The sequence below is a fragment of the Halichoerus grypus genome, chromosome 4, assembly GCF_964656455.1.
Source record: "Halichoerus grypus chromosome 4, mHalGry1.hap1.1, whole genome shotgun sequence".
Taxonomy (NCBI): domain Eukaryota; kingdom Metazoa; phylum Chordata; class Mammalia; order Carnivora; family Phocidae; genus Halichoerus; species Halichoerus grypus.
The window spans coordinates 193,430,706-193,447,530 of NC_135715.1; the positions used below are offsets into that span (position 1 = coordinate 193,430,706).

At 63.3% G+C, this 16,825-nt stretch overlaps 1 protein-coding gene across 2 annotated transcripts; it reads left to right on the forward strand.

Annotated features, from left to right (window-relative positions):
- Nucleotides 1–647: 647 nt before the first annotated feature.
- BOK (BCL2 family apoptosis regulator BOK) lies at nucleotides 648–12,338 on the forward strand. Of its 2 annotated transcripts, XM_036081873.2 has the most exons (5): nucleotides 653–880; nucleotides 1,301–1,552; nucleotides 4,156–4,284; nucleotides 10,204–10,367; nucleotides 11,523–11,785. In XM_036081873.2, the coding sequence occupies exons 2-5, from the start codon at nucleotides 1,330–1,332 to the stop codon at nucleotides 11,646–11,648; spliced, it is 642 nt and encodes a 213-aa protein (XP_035937766.1). In that variant the 5' UTR covers nucleotides 653–880; nucleotides 1,301–1,329; the 3' UTR covers nucleotides 11,649–11,785. The 2 variants fall into 2 exon arrangements, with proteins under 2 accessions (XP_035937767.1, XP_035937766.1); XM_036081874.2 differs by lacking the exon at nucleotides 10,204–10,367 and having other exon boundaries at nucleotides 648–880; nucleotides 11,523–12,338.
- Nucleotides 12,339–16,825: the final 4,487 nt, after the last annotated feature.

Below are 16,825 nucleotides of genomic sequence, written 5' to 3' on the forward strand. Positions count from 1 at the left end.
CACAGTTACTTGATTTATGATGGATGCTCTTTTCCAATTCAAGGGGAAAATGATGGTCTTTTCAATAAATGATGCTGGGTCAACTGGATATTCATATTTAAAAAAAAGCGCTCTGGCCTCTAAGACACTATTCAGAAGAATAGTGACCCATCATAGATGGTAAAACATTTAAGCTTCTAAAAGAAAACGTAGGAGAATATTCCAATGAAAAAGCACTAATCGTAAGAGAAACGACAAATAAATTGGACTTCACTGAGAATCTCTTCCGTTCATTATAAGCAATAACAAACCACGAGTGGCAGAAGATTTCTGCAGTATCTTCAATACTGTACATTCTCGAGTATCCATCGACAATACCGAACCATGTGCCAGGGTTCGGTCCGCACATATCCAGAATATATAAAGAACCTCTACGAAACAATAAGAAAATGGGGCCGGGTGTGAAGCCGGGCGGCCGATGCCAGAGCTAGGCTCCAATCACCGGGCCTTGCAGGAACAGCTCCTGCCCCGTGGCCCTCTCCGAGCCTTACCGGGAACTCGCTCAGTCCTCCTTAAGCGGGGAGGCGGCGGGGAAGCTCTGGGCCGCGGCTCCGCCCCGGGGGCTGCCTTTTCCTTAGAAGGCGAAGCCCCAAGCCTCGCCTCTCGCCGGCAGAGAGCCGCGCTGTGCGCCCCGCGCGCCCCTCGCCGCCGCACCCCCAGGAGCGCGGAGGCCCGTGCACTCGCGCGCCAGCCGGGCCCAGGCGCGGACGGGCTGGCGAGGGGCGGGCGCGCGTCCTCGCCGCTGTGGATGGAAGGATCGAGGTCGGCGGAGACGGCGGCCAGGAGATCCCGAGGCTAGAGCTCCTCCACAGCCCCGCGCCCGCGACATGCCGCGGGAGAGGTGAGCAGGGCGACCTCGCCGTGGGAACGGCGACGCCCGGGACAAACACCGAGGACGGCGAGGCGCGGGGGCGGGTGTGCTCCGAGCGCGCGGCCGGGCAGGGTCCTGGCCGTCGCCTGTCACCCGCCCGCGCCTCCGCTGCCCGCGCACTCGTCTTCGAGCGCGGGCACGGCGGCCCCAAAGCATATCGCCATCTCCCCGCGGTCCTTCCTATCCCGGGCGGCCGTGGGGATCTTTGTGATTTAACTTGGAATCCGAAAGAATGTGACACCAGGTTCGGTGTCACAAAACGAACGGTCCCTCGCAGTTGGCGGCAGCCCTTCCCCGCGCCCCGCTGCGCCCTCCCTGCGGGGCGACCTCTTCCCGGGGCTGGCTCCCCGCCGCCAGCCAGGCCGGGGCGCTGAGCTCGTCTCCCCGCAGGTGCCGCGCCCCTGGCCCGCGTCCTCGCCATGGAGGTGCTGCGGCGCTCCTCGGTCTTCGCCGCGGAGATCATGGACGCCTTTGACCGTTCGCCCACCGACAAGGAGCTGGTGGCCCAGGCCAAGGCGCTCGGCCGGGAGTTCGTGCACGCGCGGCTGCTGCGCGCCGGCCTCGCCTGGAGCGCGCCTGAGCGCGCCGCTCCCGCCCCCGGAGGCCGCCTGGCCGAGGTGTGCGCCGTGCTGCTGCGCCTGGGTGAGTGCGGGCCCGGCCGGCGGGTCCCCCGGAGGCGCCCTCCGCTGCTGGGCCTCAGTTTCCTTTGCGGGCAGAGAGGGGGTGGCCGGGGGTGTTGGGGATAGCCTTGTGCAAGGCACACCTACCCACACTCCCCGCTTTACCCCTTAGGCTCGCCCGCCCACCCGCCACAGAGCTCCCCAACATGCCTGCTCAGCCCAGATTTCAGACATTCTGGCCATAAAGACTAGAAAGCTCCAGGAAGAACACTGTTTTGGTGGCTGAACTTCCAGAGTGACCCTTGTACTGAGCTGGGCACAAAAATCCTTTGTGGGACCACGTGTCCCGATGTTTGTTTTGGAAAGTAGGTCTTTGCGGCTCCTGCCTGAAATCCCACTGCTCTTTCCTCTTGATGTGATGTGGAGGCCCGGTAGGGCTCCCTCTGGAAATTCGGTGCCCCAGGAGGGTCAAAGCCACCATGGGTCTGGGCAGCCAAATCCCACCTGGCCAGCGGGTCATGCTGAGACAGCTAGGGGTACTTAGTTGGAGTGGGGTCCCGCCCAGCAGGGTAACTGTTTCCATCTTCGGAGGGGGTGGGGCCAGCCCAGCTGATTCAGTTTACTTCACCACCAGGACTCAGGTCGCTCACTCTATAACTGGTTGTTGGGAGTGGGGAGCAAAGATGGAGCCCTGATGGGGTGGCTCTCCACACCGAGTGTGGGGAACTGCTGGTCCAGGATGCAGGGCTGTAGGGGGTGCTCTGTGAAAGGGGACACCCTCTCTCTTCCCAGACTGACACCAGTGTCTCCTTGTGCCCTGTTTGTGCTGTGTAGACCCAGCTGCCCAGGTGTGGGGCAGACACACAGATTCCATGGGGGCAGTGTAGAAGATTGTTAGGAAGCCTGCTAGCCCACCCAGGCCTCGGGGGAGGTGGAGAGCCAGTGGGGTTTGGGGAATCAGGCAGGGGTCCAGAGGACCTGGGCTCCCATGAGGTCAGCCACCAGTGGCCGTTCCCTCAGTTGGGCAGTGGGGATGGCACTGGGGGAACATTCTAGAGAGCCTTGGAGAAGATGTTTCTTTGGTCTCCCAAGAGGCCCCCCAAACCCTGGGGTAGCCAGAAGGAAGTCTTGCCTCCGTCCTGGCCTGCTCTGCGACTCTGCCCCCAGCCTCCCCGTCTCTGTCTCCTTGTCTGTGAACAGGAGCTGGGTCCTGCCTCTGCCCTGAGCCCAGAGTCCCTATTGTTTAAACTTGTCTGGAAAGTCTGCTTTGGGCTCTGCCGTTCTGAGCAGACTGGTTTCTGTGCCCTCAGTCCCCTGTGTCCCACCGTGGAGCCCCAACGCTTCGGGCCTGGTCTTGGGGAGCAGGGGCTGGCCAGGTGCCCAGCACTGGCCCTCTCAGGAGCAGGGCCTTCAAGGTCCTTCCCCAGTGCCAGGCTCTGTGTAGTCCCTGGGACTCTGCCCTGGCAGATGGCTAAGGAGGGCGATGACTTGGACCCCCAGAGCCCTCGTTCATGCCTTTCTGCTGCATTCTGCTCTTGGAGCTGCTCCGCGTAGCCCCCTCATGGCTGGCGCTGTCCCCCTGCCCCCCCAGTGTGCCCCTAACCGCCCCCCCAGCACAGATGCCTAGCTCCTGGTGCAGCGGCTCACAGGAAGAAGCCTGGGTCACGTCCCCATGGGTGGTCTCTTGGGCCCTGTCCCCAGCAGCCCCGAGGTCTGCATGTGGGAACGGTCAGGCCCGCCCTGGGAATTTCCATGCCCCCACCCGCCCCCAACCGCCCACCAGCCTCGCCAGTTTCTGCTCTGCATCCAGATCTTAGTTAATTAGATGGAGTGCAGCTGGCCCCAGGGATGACGCGGACGCCCTTATCGGCCCGGGCTGTCCTGTCCACAGCATTTCCCTGTTTGCGTTGGCTGCATAAGTGACTGGGCTGGGGGACACCCAGTCCGCGGGCTGTGTGGAATTCCCGGCACATCCCCTCCAGGGGCGCCGCAGCGAGCGCGGGCAGCGGGCAGGGCTGCTGAGAGGGCATTTCCTCTGCTGAGTGTGGCCGCCCATCCAGACACACCCACTTGACACCGGGAGCCCAGGTTTGAGCCTGGGCGGTGCTGGTGGCCCCGGGCAATGGCTTCGCTTCTCGGTTCACGGAGCGGAGCCAGGGCCTGAGCCAGGACGCCCCTCTGAGGCCGCGTCCAGGGGCCTCACCTGTGTGGGGTCGCTGGCATAGCCCCCGCCCATGCAGGGCTCTGGCTGCCGGCCCAGTCCGCCTGCCGCCCGGGCAGCTCACTGCGGGCCATGAGTCACACGTCAGGCACGGCCCTTGCTCCTGCTTGGGATTCCCGCCCCACCGGCCCAGCCGGCTTGGCCCTGGGTGGGGGTGGGGGGCAGCCGGCTTGTCAGAAGGCGCGGGCCGCAGGGGCAGGTCTGGGGGTGCCCACGGTGTCCCCTTGGTCTTCTTGTCCCCAGGGGCCACGGTGGGGTCAAGTGGGGGTGGGAATTTGACAGGCTGGGGGGGTGGTCAGCGATCAGGCCTGTTCAGTGCCATGGGCCATGAGCAGTGGGCTGGTGACGGCGGGGCTGGGGTCAGGCAGGCACGACCACCTCTGACCCCCTGTGTGACTGCCTAGGGGACGAGCTGGAGCTGATTCGGCCCAGCGTCTACCGCAACGTGGCTCGCCAGCTAAACATCTCCCTGCAGTCTGAGACCGTGGTGACCGACGCCTTCCTGGCTGTGGCCTCTCAAATCTTCTCCGGAGGTAGGCCTGGGCACCCACCCTGGGGCGCCCACGGTGCTGCGGTGGGCCGGGGTCTGCGGGCCAGAGCAGGGCCTTGCTGCAAGTAGCCCCCACAGGTCCCGGAGCCACCTTCCGGCTGCACAAACCGGCCCAGAAGCTTGACTCAAACAGGGCTGTGCGGTGCCTCCCCGGGTTCTGAGGACGGTGGGTCCGTCCGCTGGGCAGCTGGCCCCGGGCCTCTCACGTGGCTCTGACCGGCATTAGCTGGGGTGCAGTGGACCGAGGTCTTGCTGGGCTGCGAGGTCCAGGTTGCCCGTTGGTGTTGCTCGTTGGCTGGAGGGGGGCCAGGCTGTCCCCAGTGTGTCCTGCACGTGGCCCGGGGCCTGGGGAATGGGCGTCTCACGGCGTGGCACCAGGTCCCCAAGGGGAGGGTCACAAACAGCCTGGGTGGGCATCGTCAGGCTCTTGTGCTGTAACCCCAGAAGTTACACTCTCACTCTGCCGAGTTCTGTTGGTCAAAGGCACGTCGCGGGGGGAGCCCCACATCCCAGGGAGGGGGATTCAGGAGGGCATGAGCCCCAGTGCAGCGGCTTGCTGGAGAGTCTCTGGGGAATTGCAATACACCTGTCTCACCTGGCTGGCCCACACTCACCTGGGAATCTCCTGGTGCCCCATCTGTGCCCTCACCCCCAACTTCAGCTCCTGCTGCTTCCTGTCTGTACACCCACCTCCAGGTTCACAGGAGGGTACAGGACCCCCCCAACCCTTCTCCTGTCCCCATGTCCTCTCCTTGGAACCCTGCTGGGCTCTCTGTGGTCCGTAGACCTCCATAGACCTCATCTCCCCACCTGTGACCTCATGTCCTATCCTGGCATCTGCGCTCTGTGAGTCTGTCCCTGCGTCCTGCTGTGTAACGGGCCAAGCTCTGCCATCTAAGCCACCGGAGCCCCAGCCCCACTCAGCACCTCCTCTGTCAGCAAATCCCGCAGGTGTTCCCCGGCACCCCGAGGTGCTGAACGGGACAGCCAGTCCCAGCCCTCAGGGAGGGAAAGCTGGGGGCCGTGGAGCTAGAGAGCTCCGGATGCTGCATCCCAGCTGGAGCGGGGAGTGAGTGGTCATGTGCCAAGTGGGGAGGGCCAGCCTCCCTCTGGTGCTTTCTGGAAGGTCCCCAGGCAGCAGGGAGGCCTCACACCCCCTCCTCTGGGAGGCGGTTCTGGGTCTGTTGCTGACCAGCCGAGTGACCTTGGCCTTGGTTTCCTTGTCCATAGGATGATTGGGACAGCAGCAGAGTTAGGGTAGGGGGTACCAGGGGGAGCCAGAGTCCCCACCCCCTGCAGATGCAGCCCACACTCTGCAGGGGAACACCCCCCCCCCCACTGCAGGGGAAAGGACATGGAGTAGAGGGGCTGCCTCATCCCATTGGAGGTGGACCCCCAGCCCAGCTGATGTCCAGCCCCACTGACCACACCCCTCTGGGGTGACCACATGTTGACCTCTAGTATCCCTTCCCAGTGAGGCCCCACCAACTCCTGGTGGGTGCGGTGGGGACACCGGATGGCCAGCTGCAGAAGCCAGCCTTCTCCAGGCTGCCACCAGTCAGCACTGACACCCCAGGGGTCAGCAAGGCTAGGACATCGTGACGGGGGTGCTTGGGTGGGCTGGTCGGAGGGCCAGTTTTCTTCAGAGTGTTCTAACAGTCCTGACCTCGGTCCTGGGGGAACCCGTGAGGGTGACGTGAGAAGGTGCCTTGAGGAGGAGGCAGCAGGGGGGGCCCAGGAAGACTGGGGTGCAGCGGGCATTTGAGGCTGGTGACCACCTTCAGCCCTCCCTGGGCTTCTGTGTCCTGGGCCTGATGCTGGTGTGTGGGTGGCCGCCCTGTGTCTGTCTTGGGGGTTGGGCGGCTGGTTTATGAGCCGAGGTCTGGCTTTAAAAGGAAGGCTTATCTCTGAGAATGCAGCTCTGGCCTGCTGGTGGTTGGGACCGAGCCGGGAGGCCCGACTAGGCCCCTGGGTGGTGGCTGGTGTGTGGGCAGGAGACAGTGGACAGGGGGCCCAACACAGCGCACCCAGTCCACCTGCCCGGCCTTGCTTGGTGTGGGTACAGGCCCGAGAGGTTCAGAAAGGCTCTGGGCTCTGGGAGGGCGATGGAAGGCCTTGGGACCGGGGAGGGGTGGGGATAATGGACACAGGCCACTGGCAGCTCAGTCCACTTGTGGAGTGCAGTTAAAGTCCTGTGATTTTCATTTGAGATGGGGCAGAATAGACCCCTTCACGTTCAAGCACCTCCAGCCACTCAGCGCCCGCAGGCCTGCCCCACGCGGCCCCCGCCCCTTCCTTCCGCACACCTGCACTCGCCCCATGGGGCTCTGGGGCAGCTGCTCTCTCACTGGCTGTGTGACCTGCAGCTGGTGTCTTAACATCTCTGAACCTCAGGGCCACCTGGAAAGGGAGCAGGGGCGGGGCTCCGTGGAGCGTGGCGTTGTGGATCTGCCGGCTCTGCGGCGACCTGGCTCTCAGACCGTGCCCCTCGCCAGCTCAGCTGCCCCTCCCACCCTCCCCCTTGCTGCCAGGCCTCCCCTTTGCCCCTCGTCCACCCCCCTTTCTCCAGAGGGTCAGCCCCAGCCACAAGGCGCTGGCCAGCCTTGGTCCATCCCTGTCTCCCCGTGGCCCCCCCGGGGGGCCTGGCCTTGCACACACTGACCCTCACGCTGCACCCTGCGCCCCCACTTCCTCCTGGCAGGCCCTCTGGGGTGCGGGCAGTGCCTGAGGCAGGGCTCTGGCTGGCGGCGGGGGCCGCTTGGAGGGCAGGGACCTGTGGAGGTGTCTGTGAGCGGCGTGCTCCCGTCAGAGGCAGCAGCCACCAGCGCGGCTCCTGGCAGCGTTCGCCCTCTGGCTGCTCAGCTCCCTTCAGGGGAAACACTGATTTTTCCCTCCCCGATTAAAAGTTGGCAGGAGTTTTTGTTTTCTTCTTATTACAAGAGCAAAATAGTTTACCCCACAGAAAGATCGGAAAATTCAAAAGATAAACAACTCTTAGAAACCAATACTAAAAATGAGCAAAGGATCAGAATAGAAGTTTCTCCGAGGAAGATGTGCAGCTGGCTGGGAGCCCGCGAAGAGTGCTCCCCCCAGCCCCCGGGGTGACGCCGGGGCCCCAGCGCGAGGCCCACCGCCGGCGCACCGGGGTGGCGGGACTCAGTGGAGTCGAGCACCGGCGAGGTCGTGAGCGGCGCGGCCCGGGAACGCGGTCTGACTTGAACGGAGTCCCCACTCCTGGGTGTCTGCGACACAGACGTCCAGAGCGCGCCACTCCGAATAGCCACCACGTGCGGACACCCCAGACGCCCACCGTCTGAACGGGTGCGCGAGGTGTGGTGTCCTCGCCGGCGGGACACCACGCGGCCGTGGGGGAGACGCTGAGCCCCGCGGCCAGGCGGATGGACCCTGCGGACACTGTGCCCGGTGCAAGGAGCCAGACCCAGCATGGAGAGCTGGGTGGGAGCCCTTCCGAGCGGATACCTAGAACGGGGAAATCCGCGCACGCACAGGGCGGAGGTGCGCTGGCCGGGCGGGGAAGGGGCCTGACTGCTGGCGGCGGGGCTGAGCCAGGGCTGCTGGACGCAGAAGCCCCTGTAGTTTATGGGAATTTATTACCAGCTCACGGTAATGGGATGGTCTCTCCAGCAGACCCGAGGCCCGCCCCCCGGAGACCGGCGAGCCGGCGCCTTCCAGGCCTTCAAGTGTGGCCGCCACGGGGAGCTTGCCGGCCCTCGGGGACCGTGAGGCCTCTGCGGGTCGCGGCACAGAACGTGGCGTCCACCTCGGGGCGCACGGTGCGAGACCCCTGTCACCGTGACCCGGGGCCCTGGCGGCCCGGCCGTGGAGGTGGGGGTAGCGTGCGCAGGACCCGGGTGGAGGGAATGGGGCCTCGGGGGCCGGGGCTCAGGTGAGATTTCAGACTTGGATTTTTTTCAAAGTAAGCTCCACACCCACCGTGGGGCTTGAACGCACTCTCCCGGGATCAGGGGTCACGCCCCCCCGACTGTGAGCCGGCCGGGGGTCGCTCCCTAACTTGGATTTATTTTGAAAGAGACGGAAAGTAACAGTAACAGGAGGGTTTTAGGCAGGTCCAATTTATGGGCTTCAAAATTTTTCTTGCTCTGGAGATGAAACTTACGTAACACTCAGGCATCGGGAAGGGCACCGTTCAGTGGCCTTTGGCGCATCGGCCCCCCCGCCGTTTCTCGGCGCCGTGGGAGGATGCCGGGAGCCCCCTCGGCACTCACCTGTGCTCCTCCCCCCGCTCTGTCTGTCTCCCTGCATTTACCGGTTCTGGACCGTTCACGCGCGTGGACTCAGATGGACCCGCACCGCATACGTGGCCTTTTGAGTCGGCTGCTTCTACTGAGCGCCGTGTTTCTGAGGCTCTCCCCGCAAACCGTGGCAGGTGTCAGGGCTCCATCCCTTTCCGTGGCTGAGTCCTGTCCCCCTTTATTTTCCTTTCACTTGATGGGCGCTTTGTCGCTTCCTCATTTTGGGGACTGAGGGCTCTGGCTGCTGCATGCAGGTGCCCTGGGGGCAGGGGTGCCCTCTGCCGACGCTGCCTCCTGGGGCTCCCATCCTGCCAGCACCGCGGCGGCGGCGCGTGTGGGGCGTGCGGGGCGTGTGGGGCGTGCGGGGCATGTGAGCGTGCGGGGCGGTGGCGCGTGCGGGGCATGTGGGGCATGTGGGGCGTGCAGGGCAGCGGCGCGTGTGGGGCGTGCGGGGCGTGTGGGGCGTGCAGGGCGGTGGCGCGTGCGGGGCGGCGGGGCGTGCGGGGCATGTGGGCGTGCGGGGCGGCGGCACGTGCGGGGCGTGTGGGGCGTGCAGGGCGGCGGCGTGTGCGGGGCGGCGGGGCGTGCGGGGCGGCGGCGCGTGCGGGGCGTGCGGGGCATGTGGGGCGTGCGGGGCGGCGGCGCGTGCGGGGCGTGCGGGGCATGTGGGGCGTGCGGGGCATGTGGGGCGTGCGGGGCATATGGGGCGTGCGGGGCGTGTGCGTGCGGGGCGGCGGGGCGTGCGGGGCGTGGCCTTTCACGGCGCCTGCGGGCGCGCTCCGGCTGTGCCCCCCCACCCCGGCCCACAAGGTGCGGCGCGCAGACATGTGCAGCTCTAATCTGATGGATGGCAATCTTACTTGTGTTCTCTGACCTTTCTTCGGTTATTCGTGAGGGCAGACATTTTGCAGACGTTTGATGCGTTTGTAGTTTTTCTTGTGACGCAGCTGTTTACTCTGTGCTCCCGTCGTTGCGAGGCGTCCCTGTGCTCCCGCTGACTCGTGCGCGTCCTTGCGCTGTAAGGGGGCCCGCGCCCCAGCGTCCGCAGGCCTGCTTGCCCGCACTGTCCTTCGCGGCCTCTGCCCGCCGGCGGGCTCCGTGGTGGCTCTGCGTCCCAGCAGCTCCTTGGGCTGGAAGGCGGCTCCCCCCGGGCCTCGGCGGCTGCGTGCACACCGCGTCCCGGTGCCCTCACCTGGCCCCTCAGAGCAGACGGGCCGGCGCAGGCGCCCCTGGAGGCCGCTCCCTGTGCGGCGTGCGCGTCTCTGAGTCAGTCGCCCGCCCCAGCCCCGGTTTCCTCTTTCCCGCGTGGCCTTGCTGTCTCCTCACCTCCTCCCGTGGCCGGCGGGCGGCGTGAGGTCGGCCTGGGCTCCGGCGCAGGGGCGCAGGTGTGTGATGGAGGCTGGGGAAATCTCCGCCCGAGCACTGCCCTCGAGCGTGGCAGGGCCGACGCGTCGCGGGTGGTGGCTGCGGCCCGCAGGGCGCCTGTGCGGGCGGGAGCTGCGGCGAGGGGCAGCGTCGGAGGAGTGGCAGCGGCGGGGCTCAGTCTCAGCCTTCCGTGAGCGCGAGGGCCGGACCGGAGCCGGGGCTTGGGCGGCCTTCTGCTGACCAGCGTGTCTCTCTCCCTGCAGGCATCACGTGGGGCAAGGTGGTGTCCCTGTACTCGGTGGCCGCAGGGCTGGCTGTAGACTGCGTGCGGCAGGCCCAGCCTGCCATGGTCCACGCGCTCGTCGACTGCCTCGGGGAATTTGTGCGCAAGACCCTGGCACCCTGGCTGCGAAGGCGCGGTGGATGGGTGAGGGGGACCTGCGGTGCCCGGCGGGGGTGGGGATGGCCGAGAGCCCGAGCACCTGCGGTGGGGGTTGTGGGGGCTGGAGGAGGGGTGAGGCCGGGCTGCCAGGCCCAGAGCTGCTCCTGCTGCCCGGCTCCGGTGCTGACCGGTCCTCTGCTACCTCCACGCCCAGAGCCTCCCCCGTCCAGCTCCGGTGCTAAAGACCTGCCGCCCCAGAGCCCCTGCGTGGCAGAAGGTGGTCTGCAGACGTGGGCCCCTTGGCCTGTGAGAGGGAAAGTCCTGTCACTGCCCAGAGCCCCCGCACCCTACCCCCTCCCAGCCATGTTCCGATGCCAGGATGAGACCAGCCCAGCCCGCAGGGGTGGGTGCGTGAGTCATACCCACCACAGTCTCCGTGCCCCCCACCTGCCCGCCCAGCCCCGGCCAGGCCTCGGGGGCTGCTGGGCCCTGGGCTTGGGGCGCCAGCCCCCCCAGAGGAGATCTCCGTTTTCTCCTCTGTGATGGGTGGTGGGCAAGGGTGTGTGACGTCCAGTGGCTGGGACGACAGAGCTTAGCCTCTGCTGAGGCCGCGCGGTGGCTGGGGCTGTGGTCTCCTCTGGAGTTGGCATTGGTGGGGACGAGAGTGCTTCCAGGTTGACCCTTGGCTGTGGTCATTCCTCAGCAGAGGGAGCTCGCCGAGGCCTCTGTCCTCCTGCTGTCCACCCCCCCCCCCCTCCGGGGAGCCAGCACCGGTCGACCCCACGCTCAGCATCCAGACTGCAGCAGGAATAGAAAGAAATAAGGAATGGCCGTTCACTGGGCTTCTGGAAAGCTCGGTTCCCACTCCTGTTCTGAGGGACGGTGTAGCTGGATTGGTCGCTTCCTGGACCCCAGGCTCCACCGTGCCGAGGCAGGACGCGGGGGTGTTTGTGGCCCTGTGGGCAATAGGCAGGCGGCCGTGTTGGAAGCTGGCACCTGGCCTGGGGATGGTGGTGGAGTCCCCAGCTGGGCAGTGTCCCATCTGCCGGCCTCTGCCCACGTCGAGCTCCTCCCTTCCCCTCCCGCGGTCCAGAGCGGACCGCAGACCTTCCCTGACAGCCTCAGGCAGCTCCTCACGGGAGTCCGCTGACGTCCCGTACAAGGTGCTCTGTTCTCTAACTGTGTCCTCTTGCCTCCCAGACCGACGTCCTCAAGTGTGTGGTCAGCACGGAGCCCGGCTTCCGCTCCCACTGGCTCGTGGCCGCACTCTGCAGCTTCGGACGCTTCCTGAAGGCTGCCTTTTTCGTGCTGTTGCCAGAGAGATGAGCTGCTGGCTCCAGCACAGGCTGAACCCGGGCGCTCCGACCCAGGAGGCCCCGGCCCCCCGAGAGCATCCACATCCTCCTCGACCGGGCCGGGAAGGCTCCGACGCTCAGAGCCCCGCCTTCGTGCTGGAGGCCCTGCCCTGAGCCCCTCGCCCGCAGACCCGGGCCCTCCGGAAGGGGCAGCAGAGGGGGCCTCCCTGGCCTGGAGCTGGGCCTCAGTGCCTTCCCCGTTGCTCCCCTTCCTCTGGAAATTCTGCTCGTCCTCTTTCTGGAGCCAGAAAATCAGGGTCACCTCCCGGGCCTGAAAGGAAGGGAGATGGGAACACCAGGCTCTCACTTGATGCCCAGGTCCCCTCCGTGAAGAGGGACTGTGTCAGGACATGAGCTGGCCTTGGTCCTTGTGGGCAGTGGGCCCTGCTCACTCAGTCAGAAGGTGACGCTGGCCTGGCCGAGGCTGGAGGAGCCGTGGGGTCTTACTGACCTTGGAAACAGGGCATAAAGCTTATGTGCTGGTTGCTTAATCCATTTCTGGAGGGATGGGTGTGTCCCCCTCCCATGGCGGGGTCCCTGTGTGGCAGGGACCAGGGGTGAGGGGCTCCAGGATGGCACACTGACTTAAGAGCGCACGAGCCCATGAACAGGAAGGTTGGTGTGTGCGTGTTCAATTCCAATAAAGTGTCACGGCCATGGAGAGTGACCCATCTGCTTTCTTGTGCCTGTCCTCGTGCCACCGCCCAGGGCCCGCACAGAGGCAGTGAGCCCAGTGTGATAAACATGAAGCCCACGAGTGTCCCAGCGTCTTCCCTGATGAGGGGTCTGCGGCCACGCTCCACGATGGGGAGCTCACGTGCGCACATACATGCATGCACGCACACGCACGCGCTCCTAGTCACACTATGCGCATGCACCGGTAACGAGTGGCGGGTTGCTCGGCTGTCCTGCCCGGTGTGGCTCCACAGTCCAGCCAGGCCATTCGATGCCTTCTCTTGGCCAACAACAGCCTCCACCCCCTTCTTGGGCTCCCCCGTGGCCACCTCGGGGCCGGCTCCAGGCAGTCCTCACTCTGCTTTCTGATGCAAGGACATTGTCCCCAAGCGGGCCCGACTCCTGCTCGGCCACAGGCACACGGTGCCGGGGGGCTGCGATGTGGCCTCTCTCAGTCTGGTTCCTGTTCTGGACGACAAGTGGCTGAGGCCTGCCGAGGTCAGCTGGCCCTGCCTTCCCATCCAGTCTCCCAGGGAGGCAGGAATCCTGACAGACGAGGCTTTTGTGCACGAGCGGCAGCCTGTCCACATCTCGCCGGGAATCGGCTGCGCTGGGAGGCCCGTTGCTTCCTTCAAGCCCTGCCTGGCCCCCTTGCACCCTCCCCAGGGCTGATGCCCTGGTCAGGTCAGGTCTGCTGCACCTGCCTCGTGTCCTCCCTCACGCCTGGCCCCAATCCTGAGGCAGGCAGGCAGCAGAGGGGATGCTCAGGACAGTAGTGAGGTCTGAGGCCGCTCGGACACACGGGGTTAGAAAACGCAGCGGACGAGATGCCCCATTTCTAACAGCAACAAAAAGATCAGATTCCTACGCATCAACCACACAGGAAGCCTGAGAGCCCGTGTGAGGAAAACTATTGATGTGCCTTCAAGACCCCAAGTGGGCTTGAGCAGACAGAAACGCCATATTCTGGAGACAAAATCCATCTCATGAAGACAATTCTTCATTAAGTCAATTTATACATTTAATGCCATCCTTGTAAACATATCAGAATGGGTTTTTTTTTTAAGATTTTATTTATTTGACAGAGAGAGACACAGGGAGAGAGGGGACACAGCAGGGGGAGTGGGAGAGGGAGAAGCAGGCTTCCCGCTGAGCAGGGACCCTGATGTGGGGCTCGAACCCAGGACCCTGGGATCATGACCTGAGCCCGAGGCAGACGCTTAACGACGGAGCCACCCAGGCGCCCCAGAATGGGTTTTTCTAAACAAACTAATTATAAAGTTCACGTGGGAGGAAATTTTTTTTAAAAAAGCAAAAATAGCCAGGAAGAACCTTAAAAAGGAGAGAGGTGAGGGGGCAGTCTGCCTGCCGCCGAGCCCTGTGCGGCATCTGGCGTGGAACCTGGGTGGGGGACCACATGCAGGTGGTGGCCGGGGGACCCGGGACAGCCACAGTCAGACCCCGGCGCCCACGACACGGAGTCAGTGAGGAAGGTGTGGAGAAGATGCGTTTGCTGACAAGCGTGGACAGAGACCAGGTGGGATCGTAGGTCACCTTGTACACGGACACGAGTTCCACATGGACCACAGGGCTAAGTGTAAACACGAAGTAAGTACTACAAGAAATGGGTGATTTTTCTCTGTAACTGGGGAGTAGACAAAACCTTCCTAAGTATGACTCAAAATTCAGGAACAATAAAGACAAAATACTGGGTAAAAATGTTTATAACATTTAACATTTTCTTTTTTTTTTTTTTTTTTTTTTAAAGATTTTATTTATTTATTTGACAGAGACAGACACAGTGAGAGAGGGAACACAAGCAGTGGGAGTGAGAGAGGGAGAAGCAGGCTTCCTGCTGAGCATGGAGCCCGATGTGGGGCTCGATCCCAGGACCCTGGGATCATGACCTGAGCCGAAGGCAGACGCTTAACGACTGAGCCACCCAGGCGCCCCACATTTAACATTTTCAAAAATATTTTAACTGAGACAGAAAGCAGGAGTGGTCTCCAGGGCCTGGGGCTGGGGGGGTGGCAGTGACCGTCACGTGGTTACGGGGCTCGTGGGGCGACAGAAACGTCTTGGGAGTGGATAGTGGTGACGGCTGCACAATGCTGTGAATATACGAAATACCACTGCATTGCACAGTCTAGTTTTTATACACCTTAAGATGGTGAGCTTTATGTCGCAACAGTGCATTTAACCCAATAAAAAAGCCGTAATTGAACATTAAGAATATCAGGATTAATACTGCTAATTCAAAAGAGCTCAGCTACAAAATTCCAGAACAAAAAGAAAAAAAAGAAATGCAAACCCAGTCGACCCAGCTCCCTCTCCCCATTCGGTAGGCTAGCCCGTCCCAGGGCCAACCACAGCCGGTCAGTGGGGCAGGCGGTGGGGACGGGATGGCACAGCCCTGCGGGGACGGGTCCCGCGTGCCGTTCCCTCGGCGCTTGCAACCCCACCCCCTGACATCTAGCCCGCACACGCCGGCAGAAACCCCCAGCGACAGGTTGTTCATGTGACGTCATCAGCCGAAGCCGGGAAGCAGTGCGGGCGTCCAGCAGGAGGGGACCTGCCTGGGAAGCGGGGCTTGGCCGCGGTGCCATCCCCGCCCCGTGCTCCTCACCCGGGGCCGCCAAAGCGCCCCTTACTGCAGAGTTCCGACAATAAAGTCACGGAGGAGGTGTCTCATAAGAAAGCCACCTTGGGAACGGTCGATCTGTGGAAATTAAACAAATGAGCTTGTAGGTCGGGTCGCTGAGCTAAGCTTAACCAGGAAAACCAATTATTCCAATTATACTATATTTTCACTTTATTTCTTTGCTGTGAAAGGTGCAAAAACAAGAGGAACAACTGCAAGCTCTAGGCGTGGTCCTGTTGTTAATTAACAGTATTATTATCCTGAAAACATTACAGGTCTCTGTAGCATAAAGCAAGTAATATTGCAAAGAACCAAGATTTTTTTTACCTTAGGAGGTCAAAATCCAAGCACGTAAGTAAAACATTCTGTGATCCTAAAACGTGCGTTGGAAATGGTTCGGACACATACTACTTTGTCTTTAAACGCAAAGCGTGGGACGCACGCGGGGCGGTGAGAGGGCCCGTACCACCATCTCCGCCCCCGCAAGGACGGACAAAACGAAGCACGAGGCCGTTTGCGGGCGGGAGGCAGGGCAGTGCGCCCGCGGCCTCGGAGCCCGCCCCACCCGCCGTGGCGCCGGCTGCCCCTGGCCCGGAGTCGCCCGCTACCGCTCCGCCACAGCCCCGCGTGGGCTCCTGGGCTCCCTGATGCCAACAGCCGACAATTAAAGGAAAGAATCCCTCTTTCACGCTGGGTTTCTGGCGGGAAGTTATTTCGGGGCAACCAAGCTGAGGCTGATGCACGTGCAGGGAGGTTCTTCCGGGCGCTTCATGCCCGAATGCAGAGGTGACCACAGCTGGGGCGCCTGGCTGGCTCAGCCAGGGGCGCATGTGACTCTCGGTCTCGGGGTCCAGAGTTTGAGCCCCATGCCGGCCAGAGAGATTACTAAAAAACAAGTCGGGGGTGGGAGGCCTGTCTCTTCCCTACTTCGGGTGTCTGTGGGGTCTCCTTCCTTGTTGCCTGTCCCTGAATGTCCCTCTCCATGTCTGACGAGCTCCTTCTGTTCCTCTCTCCACGCTGCCTCTCTCACACCATGGCTACAGGGCAAGAACATCGTGAGGCCCATGCAGCTCTTTGACGGGGTCACCCAGCTCCCCAGGAGAGTGGGTCCGTTGTCCTGGTGGAAGCCCCCCCTTCTCTTCCCGGGTCTGTCCTCGTCCTCGCCCTGCCCTGGGGGCTGTGGGGGCTTCAGTGATCCAGACTGCTGGAGCCAAAGGGGCCGGGGCGTGGGCAGAGTGTGTGTGTGGGGTGTTCCCCACTCCCAGCGGCCCCTGTCCTCTTCCTGCCTGACACTCAGTGCCCAGGGTGCCCCTGCTGGAGGAAATAAGTGCTTCTCCTCTGCTCGTCCCCACTCGAGGAACTACAGCACTGGACGGAATGCCTCCTGCTACGGCGCTCCCCCGTCCCTGATCTCACCCATTTCCGCTCAGATTCCCTTCTTAGGCCTCTCCGTCCGTGGCTCTGCCTGGCCCTTCAGACCAGGGCCTTTGAGAGCCTTGCAGGAGGGGACAAGACTGTGGAGGGAGCCAGAGGCCGGGACAGAGCGTAGAGGGGCCTGGAGACTCGGGGACAGTGCCCATGTGCCGGACCACAGCTCCGAGCTGCCACCCCAGCTCTTCAGAAGACGCGGCCTCCTTGGACACCCCAGGAACTTCCATACTCTCCTCAGGATCCCGGGAGGGCCTGACTCATGCCTGGACTTCCTCCCTCTCCTTCCTTCCTGTTTGTAGGGGTGGCGGCAGCAGCAGGGGAGTGTAGGTGAGAGAGGTCCCAGCTGATACCCTCCCTGGTGGCTACAACTTCAGCCTCCATTTGCCGTCCCTTCCAGACCC